This window comes from Mastomys coucha, unplaced genomic scaffold (genome assembly GCF_008632895.1).
Source record: "Mastomys coucha isolate ucsf_1 unplaced genomic scaffold, UCSF_Mcou_1 pScaffold22, whole genome shotgun sequence".
Classification (NCBI taxonomy): Eukaryota; Metazoa; Chordata; class Mammalia; order Rodentia; family Muridae; genus Mastomys; species Mastomys coucha.
Genome location: NW_022196905.1, coordinates 121,492,502 through 121,508,319, shown reverse-complemented (window position 1 = coordinate 121,508,319; position 15,818 = coordinate 121,492,502). Strand labels below are relative to the sequence as shown.

Here is a 15,818-nt window from a genome sequence, read left to right as displayed (position 1 = left end):
TCTGATGCGTCTGAAGACAGCTGCAGCAAATTACACCAGAGCAAGCGGGCCAGCAGAGGTCCTAAGTTCAACAGCAGCCACACACATGATGGTTCACAGCCATCTGTACAGCTACAGTGTACTCATACACATAAAATAAATAAAATAAATCTTTTAAAAAAAAAAAAAGAACATTGCACATACATGGTGCACAGACACACATGCAGGAGAACACCCATACATATGAAATAAAAATAAAGAGAAAGTGTTTTTTAAAATAAATTGTAACAAGTGATAAGTATTAGCTTTTAAAAATGTGCCTGGAAACAAAATAATCCTAATTTTCAAATACGCTTTATTTAATTTTTACACTTATAATTACTAAGCACTTGTTAGGTCATAATTCTTAGAAGCTGAAAGTCTAATCCAAAATTAAGATTTAATACTATAACCTTAGAGGATAAAATTTTTAAAATCCTGAAAAAAAAATCCACACAGCCCCCAATAAAAAAAATACACCAATTTAAAGGTGTTTGATTAAAAATGAAATGCCCATTATAAAGCCAGACAAGCTCAATAACCTCATTTATAGAAACATGAGCTGTATGGTGTCAGACAAGAAATTCATGATTTATGCATCTCTCTTGCCTACTGGCCTCAATCAATAACCCCCCAAATAAAAAAAAATCAATATTTGCTTTAATAACAATGCAATAAACAACCCTAGTGATAATACTGTAAGGTAGATTTGTTCAATAGCGTTTTCAGTAAGCAGAATGACTTTTCTTCCATAGGACAGTGTAACATGGACCATGTAAATGGAAAGGCAATATGTCTTTGGGATGTGCAAACAGTAGTAAGGAGTTTATACTAATAGGCCACCTTTTTAAAAAGTGATGTGTGTGTGTGTGTGTGTGTGTGTGTGTGTGTGTGTGAGTTTGCAATATGTCAGTGCAGTACCTATGGAGGCCAGAAGAGGGCGCTTGTCCTGTAGAGCAGTTATAACAGGAGCTACTTTGATGTGGATACAGAAAAGGGAACTCTGGTCCTCTACAGAGGCAGTAAGTGATCTTTTCATTGTTACTGTATTTGTTTTTGTTTATTAAAGATCTATTCATTTTGATTTTCTTGTGTGAGTGTTTTTCCTGTGTGTGTGTGTATGTGTGTATGTACTACACTCTCAAAGTGCCCAGGCAGCTAACATCTAGAACAGGGCTTCTCACACTATTCTAACAGAACCAATGGGTGTATCATCATAGAGAAGCATCAACCGCAGCCAACAGAGTCATGCATGCTCTTAGAGGCTTTCTGGTCCTGGATGGCAGGGAGTAATGTATAAACAGAGGACTAAGCCAGGGTACAGAATCCTCGCTGGTGACCATCTCTCAAATGGTTTACGGAACTCACAAGGGAACACAGACAGGAGCCATCCTGAATAGTGAATCGCCATACTGAAGAATAGTTATAATGATGGCCCTTAGGCTGGGAAACCTAACTTAGGCCTGCTTTGCTCTTAAATTTTCTACTCAGCCCTGCACTGTGGTACATTTCTATAGTCCCAGTGCTCAGAAGGTGGAGGCAGAAGCAGAGTTCAGGGTCATCCTCGCCTATCCACAGAGGCCAAGGTTAGCCTAGGCTACAAAAGACCCTATTTCAGCAAACACACACACACACACACACACACACACACACACACACCACAAAAGTACATGCTAGGGCTCTCTTCCTACCACAAAGAGCCTTCCAGAATGGTCCGGTGATAATAAGTTAGGCCAGGTGCATTGTAACATTTTTTGGTTACAATAAGAATTTGTAGCAAAACAAAACTACACTGAGGGCCAGTTTTGTTTTGTGGAATTGTTGTTACTGTTATTGTTACTGCTGGTGTTGTTTTGAGACAGGGTCTCTCTATGCAGCCCTGGCTATCCAGGAACTTGGTATATAGATCAGGCTGGCCTGAAGTTTCAGATAATCCACCTACCTACCTACCTCCCAAGGTTTGGAATTAAAGGCATGCACCATCATGCCTGGCAGGGGCCTTATTAGTGATGGTGTGAATTGGTTTTCCTGGCCAGATGAAAGCCTTCCCGCTGGGAGAGCTGTGGCCTTACCTGGCTTCCTCCAGAACTTTCCCCATGACCTCCTTTTTTTCTTCATGATTGGCATCTTCATTTAAATCCGTTCCACCAAAGATGACCCCGAAAGGAATGCCTTGACCTGCAGAATAACAAGTGGGGCAGACTGGGCATCAGGATGACTGGCCCTCAGCCATGAAGCAAAAGCACTGGCTCCCATAACACAGGGCTGTGGGGCTTGTCTGTTTGCAAAGAGCTCTGTAGCCCAGGCTGTCCTCAGACTCTCAATTCTCCCGCCTCAGCATTCTCTGGCTGAAATTACAGGTGTGCACCACCACTCCTAGATGTGGGGGGAGGGTGTGCAGGGGGAGGGGAAGGAAGGAGAGGCAGAGAGGAAGAGAAGGAGGAAGAGAGAGGTGTGTGTGAGAGAGAGACGTATGTGTGTGTGTGTGTGTGTGTGAGTATGAGTGTGTGTTTGTGTGTGTACATGTGTGTATGTGCCTCTGTGTGTGTGTGAGAGAGACAGAGAGAGAGAGAGAGAGAGGAGGGGGGAGAGGAGAGTGAGAGGTAGAGAGACAAGGAAGGAAGAGTTATATGTGTGTGAGAGAGAGGGGTGTATGTATGTGAGATAGGTGTGTGTGTGTGAGAGAGAGAGAGAGAGAGAAAGAAAGAGAGAGAGAGAGAGAAAGAGAGAGAGAGAGATGAGATGAGAGGGAAGGATGCATTTGCCACTGTGCTGGTGTGGAGATCATAGGACAACTTTGTGGAGTCAGTTCTCTCTCTCCACCTTTGTGTGTTCAGGGAGTTTGAGTGGCCAGGCTTGTAGAGAAATTGCCTTCACCCAGTGGGTCATTTCATTGGCCCAACCTAGTTTTTGAGGCAGGGTAGCCTTGATCTTGTTATTACCCTGAGGGTGACCTTGAACTCTTAATTCTCAGGCTTCCCTATAGGATAGATAGGCCAGGGGGCTGAGATTTCCCTGAAGCACTGCCACACCCAGCTTATATCTCTCTGGAAACTGAAGGCGAGGCTTGGCTAGCCCCAGGCCCTAGGTGTGACATATTTTGTATCAGTCTCATTCTGGGGGAGAACAGGTATCACTATTAAAAACCTGTACGGAGGGCCATTGAGATGGCGTAGCAAATAAAGGAAATTGCTACCAAGCCTGGTGCTCTAAGTCCCATCTCTGGGACCCACACAGTGGAGGGAGAGAATCATTCCCTTGCAAGTTGTCTTCTGACTCCACAAAGATCTCTCCCCAGCATCACCACCACCACCATCATCACCACCACCACTCCATAAACACAAATAAATATATGTACAAAGAAAAACCCACACTAAGATTAATCATGTTCCACCCGTGATAGTTCTGGATTACTTTTTGGTTTTGTTTGGTTTTGTTTGGTTTTCGAGATAGGGTTTCTCTATATAGCCCTGGCTGTCCTGGAACTCACTCTGTAGACCAGGCTGGCCTCGAACTTAGAAATACACCTGCCTCTGCCTCCCAAGTGCTGGGATTAAAGGCGTGAGCCACCACTGCCCGGCTTTGGATTACTTTTTAAATTAACTTGTTTTCAATTTTAAGCACTAATATATATATTATATATATACACATACATACATACACACACATATACATATACATATATATGTATATATTGCTCACTATATATACATATATACACATATATGTGCATATATATGTATATTGTATATACATGTGTGTATATATGTATATATACATATATATGTACATATGTATATATATATATAGTTCACCACCATCTATCAGAGCCAAGCTCACCAGTCCTGAGATGTGATCAAAGAGCTCATCAAATGAAACAGAGGAGGATAGCAGGAGACGGTCCTGTATATCACCTTCTAACCTGCAGGGGCAGCACTGTGTAAGCCCAGGCTTAGACATTGGCCCCTGGAGGTCACCAGGCATGGCCCCTCCCACATGATCACCAGCTTCTAAAGCCAATCTTGTTCCGTAGACCAGGCTGGCCTCAAACTCAGAGATCCGCCTGCCTCTGTCTCCAGGCTGCCCCCTCGTGTTCAGCCTTAAAGTATCTTTGAATTCAGTTCTGCACACACGGGATGTGGTGGCACCAAGTCTTCAATCCCAGCATTCTCTATGTGTTCTAGGCCAGCCTGATCTACATAGCGAATGAGTTCCAGGTTAGCCAAAGCTCTGTTGTGAGATCCCGTCTCAAAAACAAAAACAGTTTAATCACATGCCATGTCTGAGGGAAAAATGTGGAAATAACATGTCATCATTCAGGGCTGGAGAGATGGGTCAGTTGTTAAGAGAGCATCAGCCATTCTTCAGGAGGACCCAGCATGCCTAGCACCTACATGGACTCAACCTTCTATAGCTCCAGTTCCAGGCTCTCTGATGCCCTCTTCTGGCAACTTCAGGCACGACACTCACACATAAAAGTAGTAATGGGGCTGGACATGGCTCAGCACTGGCTCCTCTTGCAGGGGACCTAGGTTCAATTCCAAGCCCGACATGACAACTCACAACTGTATGAAACCCCATTTCCAGGAGATCTAGTACCTTCTTATAGATTCTGTGGGCATCTGGAACACATGTGGTAAATGTCTGTGTGTGCATGCAGGCAAAATATCCTTACAGGTAAAATTGTTTGATTAAAAAAAGAAAAAGGACATCACTTCTACCTGATTGCTGTAGGAGAGCTGGCAAAGATAGAGGATGTTTTTACTTAGTTTCAGGTAAGATAGCGGAAGTTGGGTAGGCTGGCTCATACTTGCAAGCCAAGGCAGAAAGATTGTCAGGAGCTCGAGGCCAGCCAGAACTGTAAAATGGCAGAGCCTGCCTCAAAAACCTGAGTGTGGTGGTGCTTCCAGTGACCCCAACATTTGAGAAGAAATAGGAGCAGGAGGTCAAGGTCAACCTTACCTATCACCTGAGATCAAGGCCAGCCTGGGCTACATGAGACCCCGTCTCAAAAACTCAATCCAAGCCTGGCAGAGGTGGTCCACAACTCTAATTCTAGTACTTGGGAGGCAGAGGTGGGTAGATCTCTGAGTTTGAGGCCAGCCTGGTCTACAGAGGGAGTTCCAGGACATTGGGGTTACAGAGAGAAACCCTGCCTCAAAAAACAAAAGACAAAATTCAAAACATACAATAGAAATGACTGATAACTGTGAGAGGGCTTAGTGGTTAGAGGTGCTAGCCACCAAGCCTGATGAACTGAGTTCCATTCTATGGACTAGCATGGTAGAAGGAGAGAATGCTATATAGCTATCCTCTGACCCCCATATGCAGGCATGCATGCTGTGGCACGCACACCCTACTAAACAGATCAATTTAATTTAAAAATTAAAGACCACCAAACTCTAAGTCATATGTGATCTCGATTTTTAAACTGCACAAACTACAGAACAATTATATGGGGTGGGGGGCGTTTGTATTGGTTAATGTTCTTAGCCACATTGACCCCCATCTGCCTCCTTACTGGGCACCAGCCTAGGGCATATTCTTTAACTTCATTAAAGCATGGTAGCCTGCACCACACTGACTCCCAAGTTGTTTGTTTTATAGGCTAGTTAAAGCATATGAGAGAGTTCCCAGAATGTACCTTGCATAGTGCTTTGACTATACTCTGTCTTAGGAAGGACACTATAATATTCTGTCATTAAACACTTGAAAAATTCATTGAAAACTCAATGAAAAATTCATTGACGTACACAGGAGGAAAAAGTCTTTAACATATATCCCCAGGAGAGAGAAACAATTCCCTTGGGTTAGTTCAGGGTTCATATGGCATGAATTATAAAGAAGAGCAGGAATTGAACCAGTTTTCTTTCTTAAGACTTATTTATTTCTGTAATTTATGTATATAACTATTTTTGCCTCAATTATGTCTGTACGTCAGAAGAGGGTGCCTGGTCCCATAAGACTACAGGTATAGATATAGCTGGTCGTGAGCCCCCGTGTAAATGCTGGGAGTGGAACTTAGGCTCTTCTGGAAGAGTAGCCACCGCTCCTGACTGCTGAAGCATGGCGCCAGCCTTGAACCAGTTACTGACGTATCGGCACTGTAGTCAGGGCACAAGTGTACTGATGCTGCCTCTGTGCACTTCCCTGTAATCTGCATAGTCTACTCAGAAAATGTTATTGGCCTGATCTCTCTCTTGGCAAACCTTTGCTTTTTAAAAAGGGCTGGTGAGAGGGCATGGTTAAAGGCATGTGCCACTAAGCCTGCCTGAGTTTGACTTCCTAGTATCTACCAGGTAAGTCTACCTGGTAGACAGGTGTGCAGAGAGAACCAACTCCCCCAAATTGTTCTCTGACCTCCACACATGTGTAGGGAATGCAAATTTACATGGAAGTGCGAATGAACTCATGTGCGCAAGTGCACACACATGCGCACATGCGCGCACACACACACACACACACACCAGATTAAAATATAATTTAAAATAAAGAGGAAAAGGAGGGTTGCAGAGATGGCTGCTTAAAAGCACTGGCTGCTTTAGCAGAGGACGAAGATTTGATTCTCAGTACCTCATTGGCTCACAACATGACACCCTCTTGTGGCCTCTGGGAATACAAAGAACTTATATACATATACATATGTATATGTGTATGTGTATACATCGTGTATATACATCATGATCAAACTCCAGACTGGGCACCTCCTGGGGTTGATGCTCAGCTAGAGCCTAAGAGCTTTTCACCTGTATGTTGAAAAGATACTACGGATTCACTGGAAGCCTTGATTTTTCAGTTTTTGAGATAAGGTGTCACCGCTGGGTGGTGGTGGCACAGGCCTTCAATTCCAGCACTTGGGAGGCAGAGTTCAGTTGGATCTCTGAATTTGAGCTAGCCTGATCTATAGAATAAGTTCTAGGATAGCCAGAGCTACACAGAGAAGCCTTGTCTTGAAAACATGCCCCTAACCTCCAAGAAAAGATGTCATTGAGTTATCTTAAAACTTAATGTATACTTCCCTAAGTTGGACTCAAAAATTGGAATCCTGCTGCCTTTACTTCCTGGGTGCTGGGAGCTATAGGTACATGCCTCTATGCCTGGCATGTTAGGTGACTTTAGAGGCTGAATTTGTGACTCTAGAATGTTCTTTATAAGAGAAGCTGGCCACTCAATCTACCTATGACTTCATTTTTGTAGTCAACTTGACACAGCCTAAAATTACCTCAGAAAGAGAGTCTCAGTGAGGGTTTGTCTAGGCCAGGGTGATCTGTGGGCGTGTCTGTGTGGAGACTGTCTTAGTTTAATTGATGTGGGAAGACCCAGCCCACCGCAAGTGTTACCATTCCCTAGGCAAGGGGTCCTGAACCGTGTAAATGTAGAAAGGGCCATTTGTAGGAAACATGCTGTGTGTGCATTCATTTCTCTTGATGTCAGATGTGATGTGACTGGCTTCTTCAAGTTCCCCTCAAGGATAGATGGTACCCTGGAACTGTAAAACAACCCTTTCTCTCTGAAGGTTGCATTTGTCAGAGCATTTTATCAGAGCAACAGGAACCTAAACTGAATTACCGGCCATGGAAAAACCCCAGTAGGGAGGAAAGAGGCCTCTTGGCCACAGCTGAGTAAATGGACCACTGGAGAGGGATGAATGCTTTGTGAGACCCTGTGCTGTGAATACAGGCATGTACCACACCAGGCCTGGCCTCAGGACAACACTTAAATATTTATATAGTACAGATATCATCAATATCTATCTGTTCTGAACTGGCAAGGTTACTAAATTTAGATAATTGTCTAATAGAAAAAGACAGAGACCTTATATAATCCTTCAGTCTGTCTTTGGGTAACAGGGCATTTGGCATCTGGCATTTTTTCAGCAGTCCCTACCCCCATGTGACTTTGAAAGTGTGAGAGGGGTACCTTGCAGAAGTCTGCCTCCTCGGTAGAGGTGAAGAGCTAGAGCTGCTTCCAGATTCTCGTCCACGATCAGGTTGGCAATTTCAGATGGGCTTTCAAAGTCAAAGGCATCTCTCAGAACGCACATGTGGCCTGCAGCTTCTAGGTGGTCCCTTTGTTTAAAAAAGAAAGAAAGAAGGAAGGAAAGAAAGAGAGAAAGAAGGAAAGGAAGAAAGAAAGAAGAGACAAAGAGAGGGAAAAGTTGGTTGGAGTTGTTGCCTTGGTTAAGTCATGTGGTGATTTGAATACACTTGTCCCAGGGAGTGGCTCTATTTGGAGGTGTGGCCTTGTTGGAGGAAGTGTGTCACTGAGGGAGTGGGCAATGAGAACCTCCTCCTAACCACGTAAAAGCCAGTCTTCTCCTAGCTGTCTTCAGATGAAGATGTAGAACTCTCAGCTCTTCCTATACTCTGTCTGCCATGCCTTGATGATAATGCACTGAACCTCTAAACCTGTAAGCCAGCCCCGATTAAATGTTTGCCTGTATAAGAGTCGTCTTGGTCACGGTGTCTGTTCACAGCAATAAAACCCTAGCTGAGACAAGGCTTAGAGTAAGTTCCACTGTTAACCCTCATTTTCTGAGCTGCTTTTCTGAGGCAGTCTGAACTGAAACACAAAGGGAAGCTTGTAGATGATGACAGTAGTCATCCATTCCCCAGCCTGCAGGACCCAGGTCTCAAGGTCAGGGCAATCCCAACTTTGAGACACAAAAGCTTCTCACCACATTCAGTGGCACATTGGTCTACCTCAGAGCTCCATCTGCACTGCTCTGAGTCCACTCTTGCCTTTGTCCATTATCCCTTCGCTCTAGATGGTGCCAGATGTGCATCTTACAGTAGCTGCCACTCATTTTTCTTTTTTACATTTCTTTTAGGTTTATATTATTTTATGTTTATGAGTGTTTTGCCTACATGTGTGTCTGTGTACCACATATAATGCTGGTACCTACAGAATTCAGAAGGTCTCAGGGGTTAAGAGCACCGACTCTTCTTCCAGAGGTCCTGAGTTCAATTCTCAGCAACCACATGGTGGCTCACACCATCTGTAATGGGATCTGATGGCCTCTTCTGATGTATCTGAAGATAGCTACAGTATACTCATATACATGAAATAAATAAATCTTAAAAGGGGGCGGTGACTGGAGAGATGGCTCAATGGTTAAAAGTGCTGACTACTCTTCCAGAGGTCCTGAGTTCAATTCCCAGAAACCACATGGTGGCTCACAACCATCTGTAATGGGATCCAATGCCCTCTTCTGGTGTGTCTGGAGACAGCTACAGTATACTCATATACAGTAAATAAATAAATAGAAACCTACTACTTCTTTAAAAAAAGAAAGAAAGAAAAGAATTCAGAAGGTGTCAGATCTACCAATACTTGAGTTATAGAGGATGATGGGCTGCCATGTGGGTATTGGGGGCCAAACCCACATCCTCTGTAACAGTCACCAGCACTCTTACTTACCCACAGAGCTATCTCTCCAGCCCCTGTCACTCATTTCTTTAATAATTTCAAAGGGCAGGCATGATGGCTCTATGGTGTAAAGGCCATGATGCTAAGCCTGACTTGATTCTAATCATCTGAATCTGATCTATTAGGATCCACATGATGGAAGGAGAGAACCAACTATCCCAAGTTGTCCTCTTACCTCCACGTGGATGCCATGGAATACGGCATGTGAGGGCACTCCTGGCCCCATGCTTCCTGCTCTACAGCAGAGACTGAAGGAAGGACAATCCAGAGACTGCTCCACCTGGGAATCCTTCCCATATTCAATCATCAAATCCAGACACTATTGTGGATGCCAGCAAGTGCTGGCTGACAGGAGCCTGATATAGTTGTCTCCTGAGAGGCTCTGACAGTACCCCACTAATACAGAAGTAAAGGCTCACGGCCATCCATTGGACTGAGCACAGGGTCCCCAGTGAAGGAGCTAGAGAAAGGACCCAAGGAGCTGAAGGGTTTGCAGCCCCTTAGGACAAACAACAATATGAACTAACTAGTACCCTCAGAGCTCCCAGGGACTAAACCACCAACCAAAGAGTACACATGGTGGGACTAATGGCTCCAGCAGCACATGTATAGCAAAGGATGGCCTAATCGGTCATCAATGGGAGGAGAGGCCCTTGGTCCTGTGAAGGTTCTATGCCTCAGTGTAGGGGAATGCCAGGGCCAGGAACCGGGAGAGGGTGGGTTGTTGAGTAGGGGGAGGGGGAGGGAACAGGGTTTTTTGTTGTTGTTCTTTTTTTTTTTTCTTTTCTTTTTTTTCAGAGGGGAAACTGGGAAAGGAGATATCATATGACATGTAAATAAAGAAAATATCTAATAAAAAAAAAAAAGTCAAAAAAAAAAAAGTTTTAAAGACTATCCCCCAGTATGTGCCCCCACCTTGAATCTCCAGAAGTGGGAACTCAATAAACGTCAGTTTCTTTATGACGTTACCCAGCCTTTGGTTATTTTGTTACTGTAAGCAAGACTGGCCTAGCATGGGTCATCTGGTATCCAATGTGCTGTGTGAACAAAAAGGCCTCAGGAAGAAGCCTTAGGCTGAGTGAGCCCTCACTACATGTTCACTCTGGGACATAGGGTGGGACTCGTCTCCTTGCTAGCATATGAATGTTAACATCTCTGTGTATAAGGTAAAGACATATATTACATAACATGCTAATGGCGCTGTGTAAATTAAGCAAAACCTAGAGCTGGAGAAGTGCTCAGAGGGCGGAACACTAGCTGCTCTTGCAGAGGATCCAGGGATCAATCCAGCTACCACAGCCATACTCCAACTCCAGGGGAATCTCTTGCCCTCTTCTGACCAATGTGGGAACTTCACACATACCTTGTGTGTGTGTGTGTGTGTGTGTGTGTGTGTGTAAAACTCTTAAAAAAGAGTGCTTTTTAAAGAAATCAATAAAAGCAAAATGGGTCTGAGGACTTAAATGGCTTACACCACTGCAATATGTTTTTGTTTTTAAACTTTCTTTGACGTAGGTTTTTACTTATTTTACTTACTGTTCAGTATAGGGTTTGACACAAGCTAAGCAGATTTTATCACTGAAGTACATTCCCAGGGCTCATCAGGTCACCAGGCTGGCCTTGAATTCACTCCGTAGGCCAGGCAGACCTTGAACCTGCAATCCTCCTGCCCCAGCCTCCCAAGTAACTGGGATACCAAGTCTAAGTCACTAGGCCTAGCTCACGTTGCATAACTTAGCTGTACCATTCTCATTATTAACTTGGATCAGTCATCAGAGGTCAATACCTCTGCCTTCCCCACATTCAACTCTTCTCTCTCTCTCTTCCTCTCTCTCCCTCTCTCCCTCTCCATCTCCCTCTCCCTCTCTCTCTCCCTTTCCCTCTCTCCCTCTCTCCTTTTCTCTCTCTCCCTCTTCCTCTCCCTCTCCCTGGAAACACTGATGTCACCTGGGTAGCATCCACAAGGGAGCCTATCAACCCTGTAGCTACTACCTTCTCTCAGCCTGAAACTCACATCATTCAAGAGTCAGAATTCTGTGTGTTCTAGGCAGACGTGAGTAACTGCTATTCCATCTCTGGAAAGCTCTAGGAAATGAGAAGCTGTTGGCAGATGGCAGCAACTCTGAGTTCTACTAGAGAATGAACGCCAGAGAGATCCATGACCTCTGCTGAATCCATGAGAAGGGAAAGTGGGGGGGGGGGGGGGGGTGGCGTTGCTGTGGGTAAGGAGAGGCACGATTACAAGATGCTCTTTGCCTACTAAACACCCTTTAAACAGCACTGTGACACTCACTGCACAGTCTCATAAACATTCTAAACAAACAATAACTTTAATCTTAATACTCGGTGGACTGAAATTTTAACTCCAGTGCCCAGCTGACTTAGAACCCTTTCCAATTTCTTTGTCCCCCTTCCCTCTCTCACAGGATAACTCAGTTCAATAACAGATTCACAAAGTACCTATTATGCCCAAGAAAGTATGGGTTTTTTTTTTTTTTCTTTCCTAACAAAGGGTTTTTAAAGAAAGGAGCTGAGCTGGGTGTGATGACCAATACCTTTGATCCCACTGCTCAAGGGGCAGGAGGAAAATGGATTTTTGTGAATTCGAAACCAGCCTGGTCTACAAAGCAAGTCCAGGACAGGTAGTGGTCTATAACCCCTGCTCGAAAAACCAAAAGAGCCGATAATACACAAGAGAGAGAAACTTTAATAATTAGCTCTCATTATTTCCAGAAAAGGGGGACCAATTTGCATATTCATGACTTAAGATTAGAATCACTTCACCCATCCAGCAACAACCCTGTTCTTTAAGATTTATTTATTTATTTCTAATTATGTCTATATGCTTGCGTGTGCAACATGTGCATGCAGTACACAGAGTGGCCAGAAGAGAGGGCATCATACCCACTGGAACCATAGTGGCAGGCAGTTGTGAGCCACCATGTGGGTGCTAGGAACGGAACCTGGGCTCTCCGCAAGAGCAACAGGGCTCTTGGCCTCTGAGCCACCTCTCCAGGGCCATGAGTCATACAGTTTCAGAGGGTAGGTTTTATGGTGTGTTGAATGTGGCTCAGACGGGAAAGGAAGAGATATTTCTGCAGGAAGCCTTCTCAGACACTGTGGCGCAAGCCAAGTCCCTTCCCCAGGCTGCCATCTCCACACACTTCTCCGTCAGAGAATTTTCACACTCTAACTGGGCAATGCCAGAACCTTCTTCCAAATGGTCATGCTTGTCTGTAATACACGCACACCTCTGGTTGCCTGTCTACTGGCTTCAGGTGTAGGAGGTAGGGATGGGGGTGGGGCTGGGGGGTTGCTGGTGGTGCTCTGCTGGGTGGGAACCCACCTAGCTTTTAGTACTCAATTGCTACGTGTCTAAATGTTAACTGACCTCCAACACCTGCTGCTTATGTTAAATTTCAAAATCTGGACAAATGGCTGAGGTGTCTTGTCGGGCTGTGTGTCTGCCTCGCCGCTGGGGTTCCTGAGTGGCACCTGTAAGCGGCTCAGGGGAGACAGAATACAGTCCATGATAGGGTCCCAGCAAGTGTTTTTCCAGCTGAGAAACAGTGGGGGTCTGGGACGGATGCTGTGTTTCCCAGCCTCCACTTTCCCTACACACCAGGCAGGAAGGGGATGGCTGAGCCTGGGACGGGTTGGGGAGAATGTGTGGGAATCCCGTTTGGTTCCGAGTGAGTCCGGAGGGTCCGGAAGATAGAAGGCCTTCTCCAGGAGATTTAGACGCATCTTTTTACAACAAAGATCCACCCCAGAGCGATCCTTGATGAAGGAGACGGTCCTTGCTTGTCCAAACTATTTTATTTGATAGTAACGCATACATCTTACTCCATGAACCAGGGATTAAATACTTCTAGGGGAAGGAATGCCCAGGAAGGGAAGCTCATTGACTAAATGCCCGGGTCCTATCTACATACCTCATTAACATTGAGAACTCTAGTTTTTAATGCTACCAGACTGATGGTCATCGCCCTCTCAGTGGGGTGTCATGGTTCGGTGTCCCAAATCAGGGAATTTGCCAGGGAGATGGCCTCACACCTACCATTCTCAATTCTGAGATTTCCCTGGGGGTTAGGCTGGCTCAACCTTACCAATTCATCTGACTGGAGGCACAGTCCACTTGCCCCACAAATGCCTATTTAGCATATCAAAGCCGACCTGGCTCCCAGCATTCCTCAGTCCCCACCTGTTACAGGGTATGGCTGGCATACCCCGCCCCCAACTATGCAGCCCAACTGGGCTGTCCTTCCCCTGGAGGCTCTTCCCTATTTTGATTACCTGCCCCTTGGCTCTTGGCTGCCATATTTGGTTCCTCCCTACCCTCTTCCTCTCCCTACACGGCCCAGCTCAGTCTGGTCACGTCCACTCTGAACTCTCCCTGATGTCTCTGCCTCCGGCTATGCTCTCCCACATAACCTTCCCCCTCCATTGTACCTAGGAGCACTCAAAAAAGTCTTTTCCTTTCCCTCTTATGTTCTCTTTTTCTGTTCAGCTTATGCAGAAAGAGAAACAGTCTGTTTCCCTGCCCTCCCCATGGCCTCCATGATGACCCTCGGAGTCCTTGGTATGGTTTGAGTGTGAGATGTCCCCCCAAGAAGTTCACCTGTTGAAGTTTTGTGTACGTGTGCTGCAGTGTTGTATCGTCTTTGGGCGGCAACTGACTCCTGAAAGCCCTGATGATCAATGGATCAACTCCTGACAGAATGGATTGAGGAGGGCCAAGCCCTCCACGTTCAGAGATCTGAAACCTTCATACAAAATTTTGTTCTCCTTCTCTGATCTCTCGCAGGTATTTTTTGCAACAAAGAATTAGTTTTGTTTTGCTTAGGGAGTGGCAAAACGTGTGTGAGTGTGTGTGTGTGTGTGTGTGTGTGTGTGTGTGTGTGTGTGTGTAGCCTTGCCTGTCTTGGAACTAAGTCTGTAGACCAAGTTAATCTGGAACTCATGGATATTCATCTGCCACTACCTCTGGGAATGCTGGGATTAAACATATGCACCACTATTGCTGGGCTCATCACATTTGCCTAATTTGTTAGTTTGCCAGTTTGTTCCTATAAAACATCAGTTCTGAACCTGTGGGTCCTGACCCCTTTGAGAGCTGAGCAACCCTTCCCCAGGGGTCCCCTAAGACCATTGAAAAGCACAGATACTTCTATTCCCACTCCTAACAGTAGCAGAATTACAGTTACAAAGTAGCAACAAAAACATTTTTGTGATTGGAGTATCAGCATAACCTTTGGAACTGTATTCAAGGGTCGAGACCTACTGCTCTACAGCAAACCCCAGAAATCTTGAAATTCTCCTCTTTTTGATGCTCTGAAAAGCTTTGCCACTCAAAGCCTGGCAGTTGCAGCTGAGCTCAGGAGGGAAGTGGCAGAGGCGGGGTGATGAGGAAGGAAAAAGTGATTCCGGCTGCAAAGGCTGGTTTCCCCAGGCGGTTTCAGATTGCTCCCTTTCCCTGAGGAAACACGCTAGTTTGCCATAAACACGTTTGTTGTTCACCTGCCCTCCTTGGATGAAGTAAGAATAGCTGCCACCCACTGCTCAAAGTCCAGTTCTCCTGGGACAATTCTGGCTCCACGCTCTCTGCCCTAAACCAACTTGACCCTGACAGTGTGGTGTTCCCCTGAGAGCTGAGGGTCACACAGCACTTGGCAGCAGTTTTTGGTCACCCTCAAGGAGTGCCACAGACACCGTGTTCCCTGGTGAGCTCAGCTGCGGGAGGTAGTACGGAACCTTAGGATTTGAAACAAAGATCAATCAAGAAACTTTGTGGAGGGGCGTGGTGGCACACACCTATAATCCTAGTGCTCAGGAGGTAGAGAAGGGAGGATCAGAAGTTCAAGGTCTTCTCTAGCGAGGGCCAGACCTATTCCCATTATGGGGTGGTGGTGAGGGCTCAAGCGCATCCTTGGGTATATGGCCAAACTGTTTTACTAACTGATGGTGGTGGTGACAGCAGCTGGAGAAATGGCTCAGCGGTTAAGAGCACTGGATGCCCTTCTAGGACACATTCGGTTCTCAGCACCCACACAGTGCCTCACAAACATCTGTTAACTCCAGCTCTAGGGGAACCTGATGGCCCTCTTCCAGCCTCCATGAACAGCAAGCAGATGCAAGGCACAGATGCAAGGCACAGACATACGTGCATATAGACACATTCCGGCAAAAACACCCACATGCGAAAGATAAAAAAAATTAAAAGTAGCAACACATTTTTAAAATACTAGGAAAGCCAATTTGAGAGTGGAAAGCAAGATGTCTTTCGGTTTCTGGAGGGATGGTCCATGTCTCTGCTATTCATCAACCATTGTCATGAGGAAGCCACTCCCAGACAGTAGAAGACACTTTGG

At 45.4% G+C, this 15,818-nt stretch overlaps 1 protein-coding gene across 1 annotated transcript in view; it reads right to left on the bottom strand.

The window, feature by feature from the left end:
* Positions 1–15,818, bottom strand: part of Glt1d1 (glycosyltransferase 1 domain containing 1) — a 74,260-nt gene that overhangs the window by 53,494 nt on the left and 4,948 nt on the right. Inside the window, exons 2-3 of the mRNA XM_031338039.1 lie at positions 7,939–8,087; positions 2,091–2,196 (exon numbers count right to left, since the gene is read on the bottom strand). Of these exons, the coding sequence (XP_031193899.1) occupies positions 2,091–2,196; positions 7,939–8,087 (255 nt within the window). The remainder of the gene's footprint in view (positions 1–2,090; positions 2,197–7,938; positions 8,088–15,818) is intronic.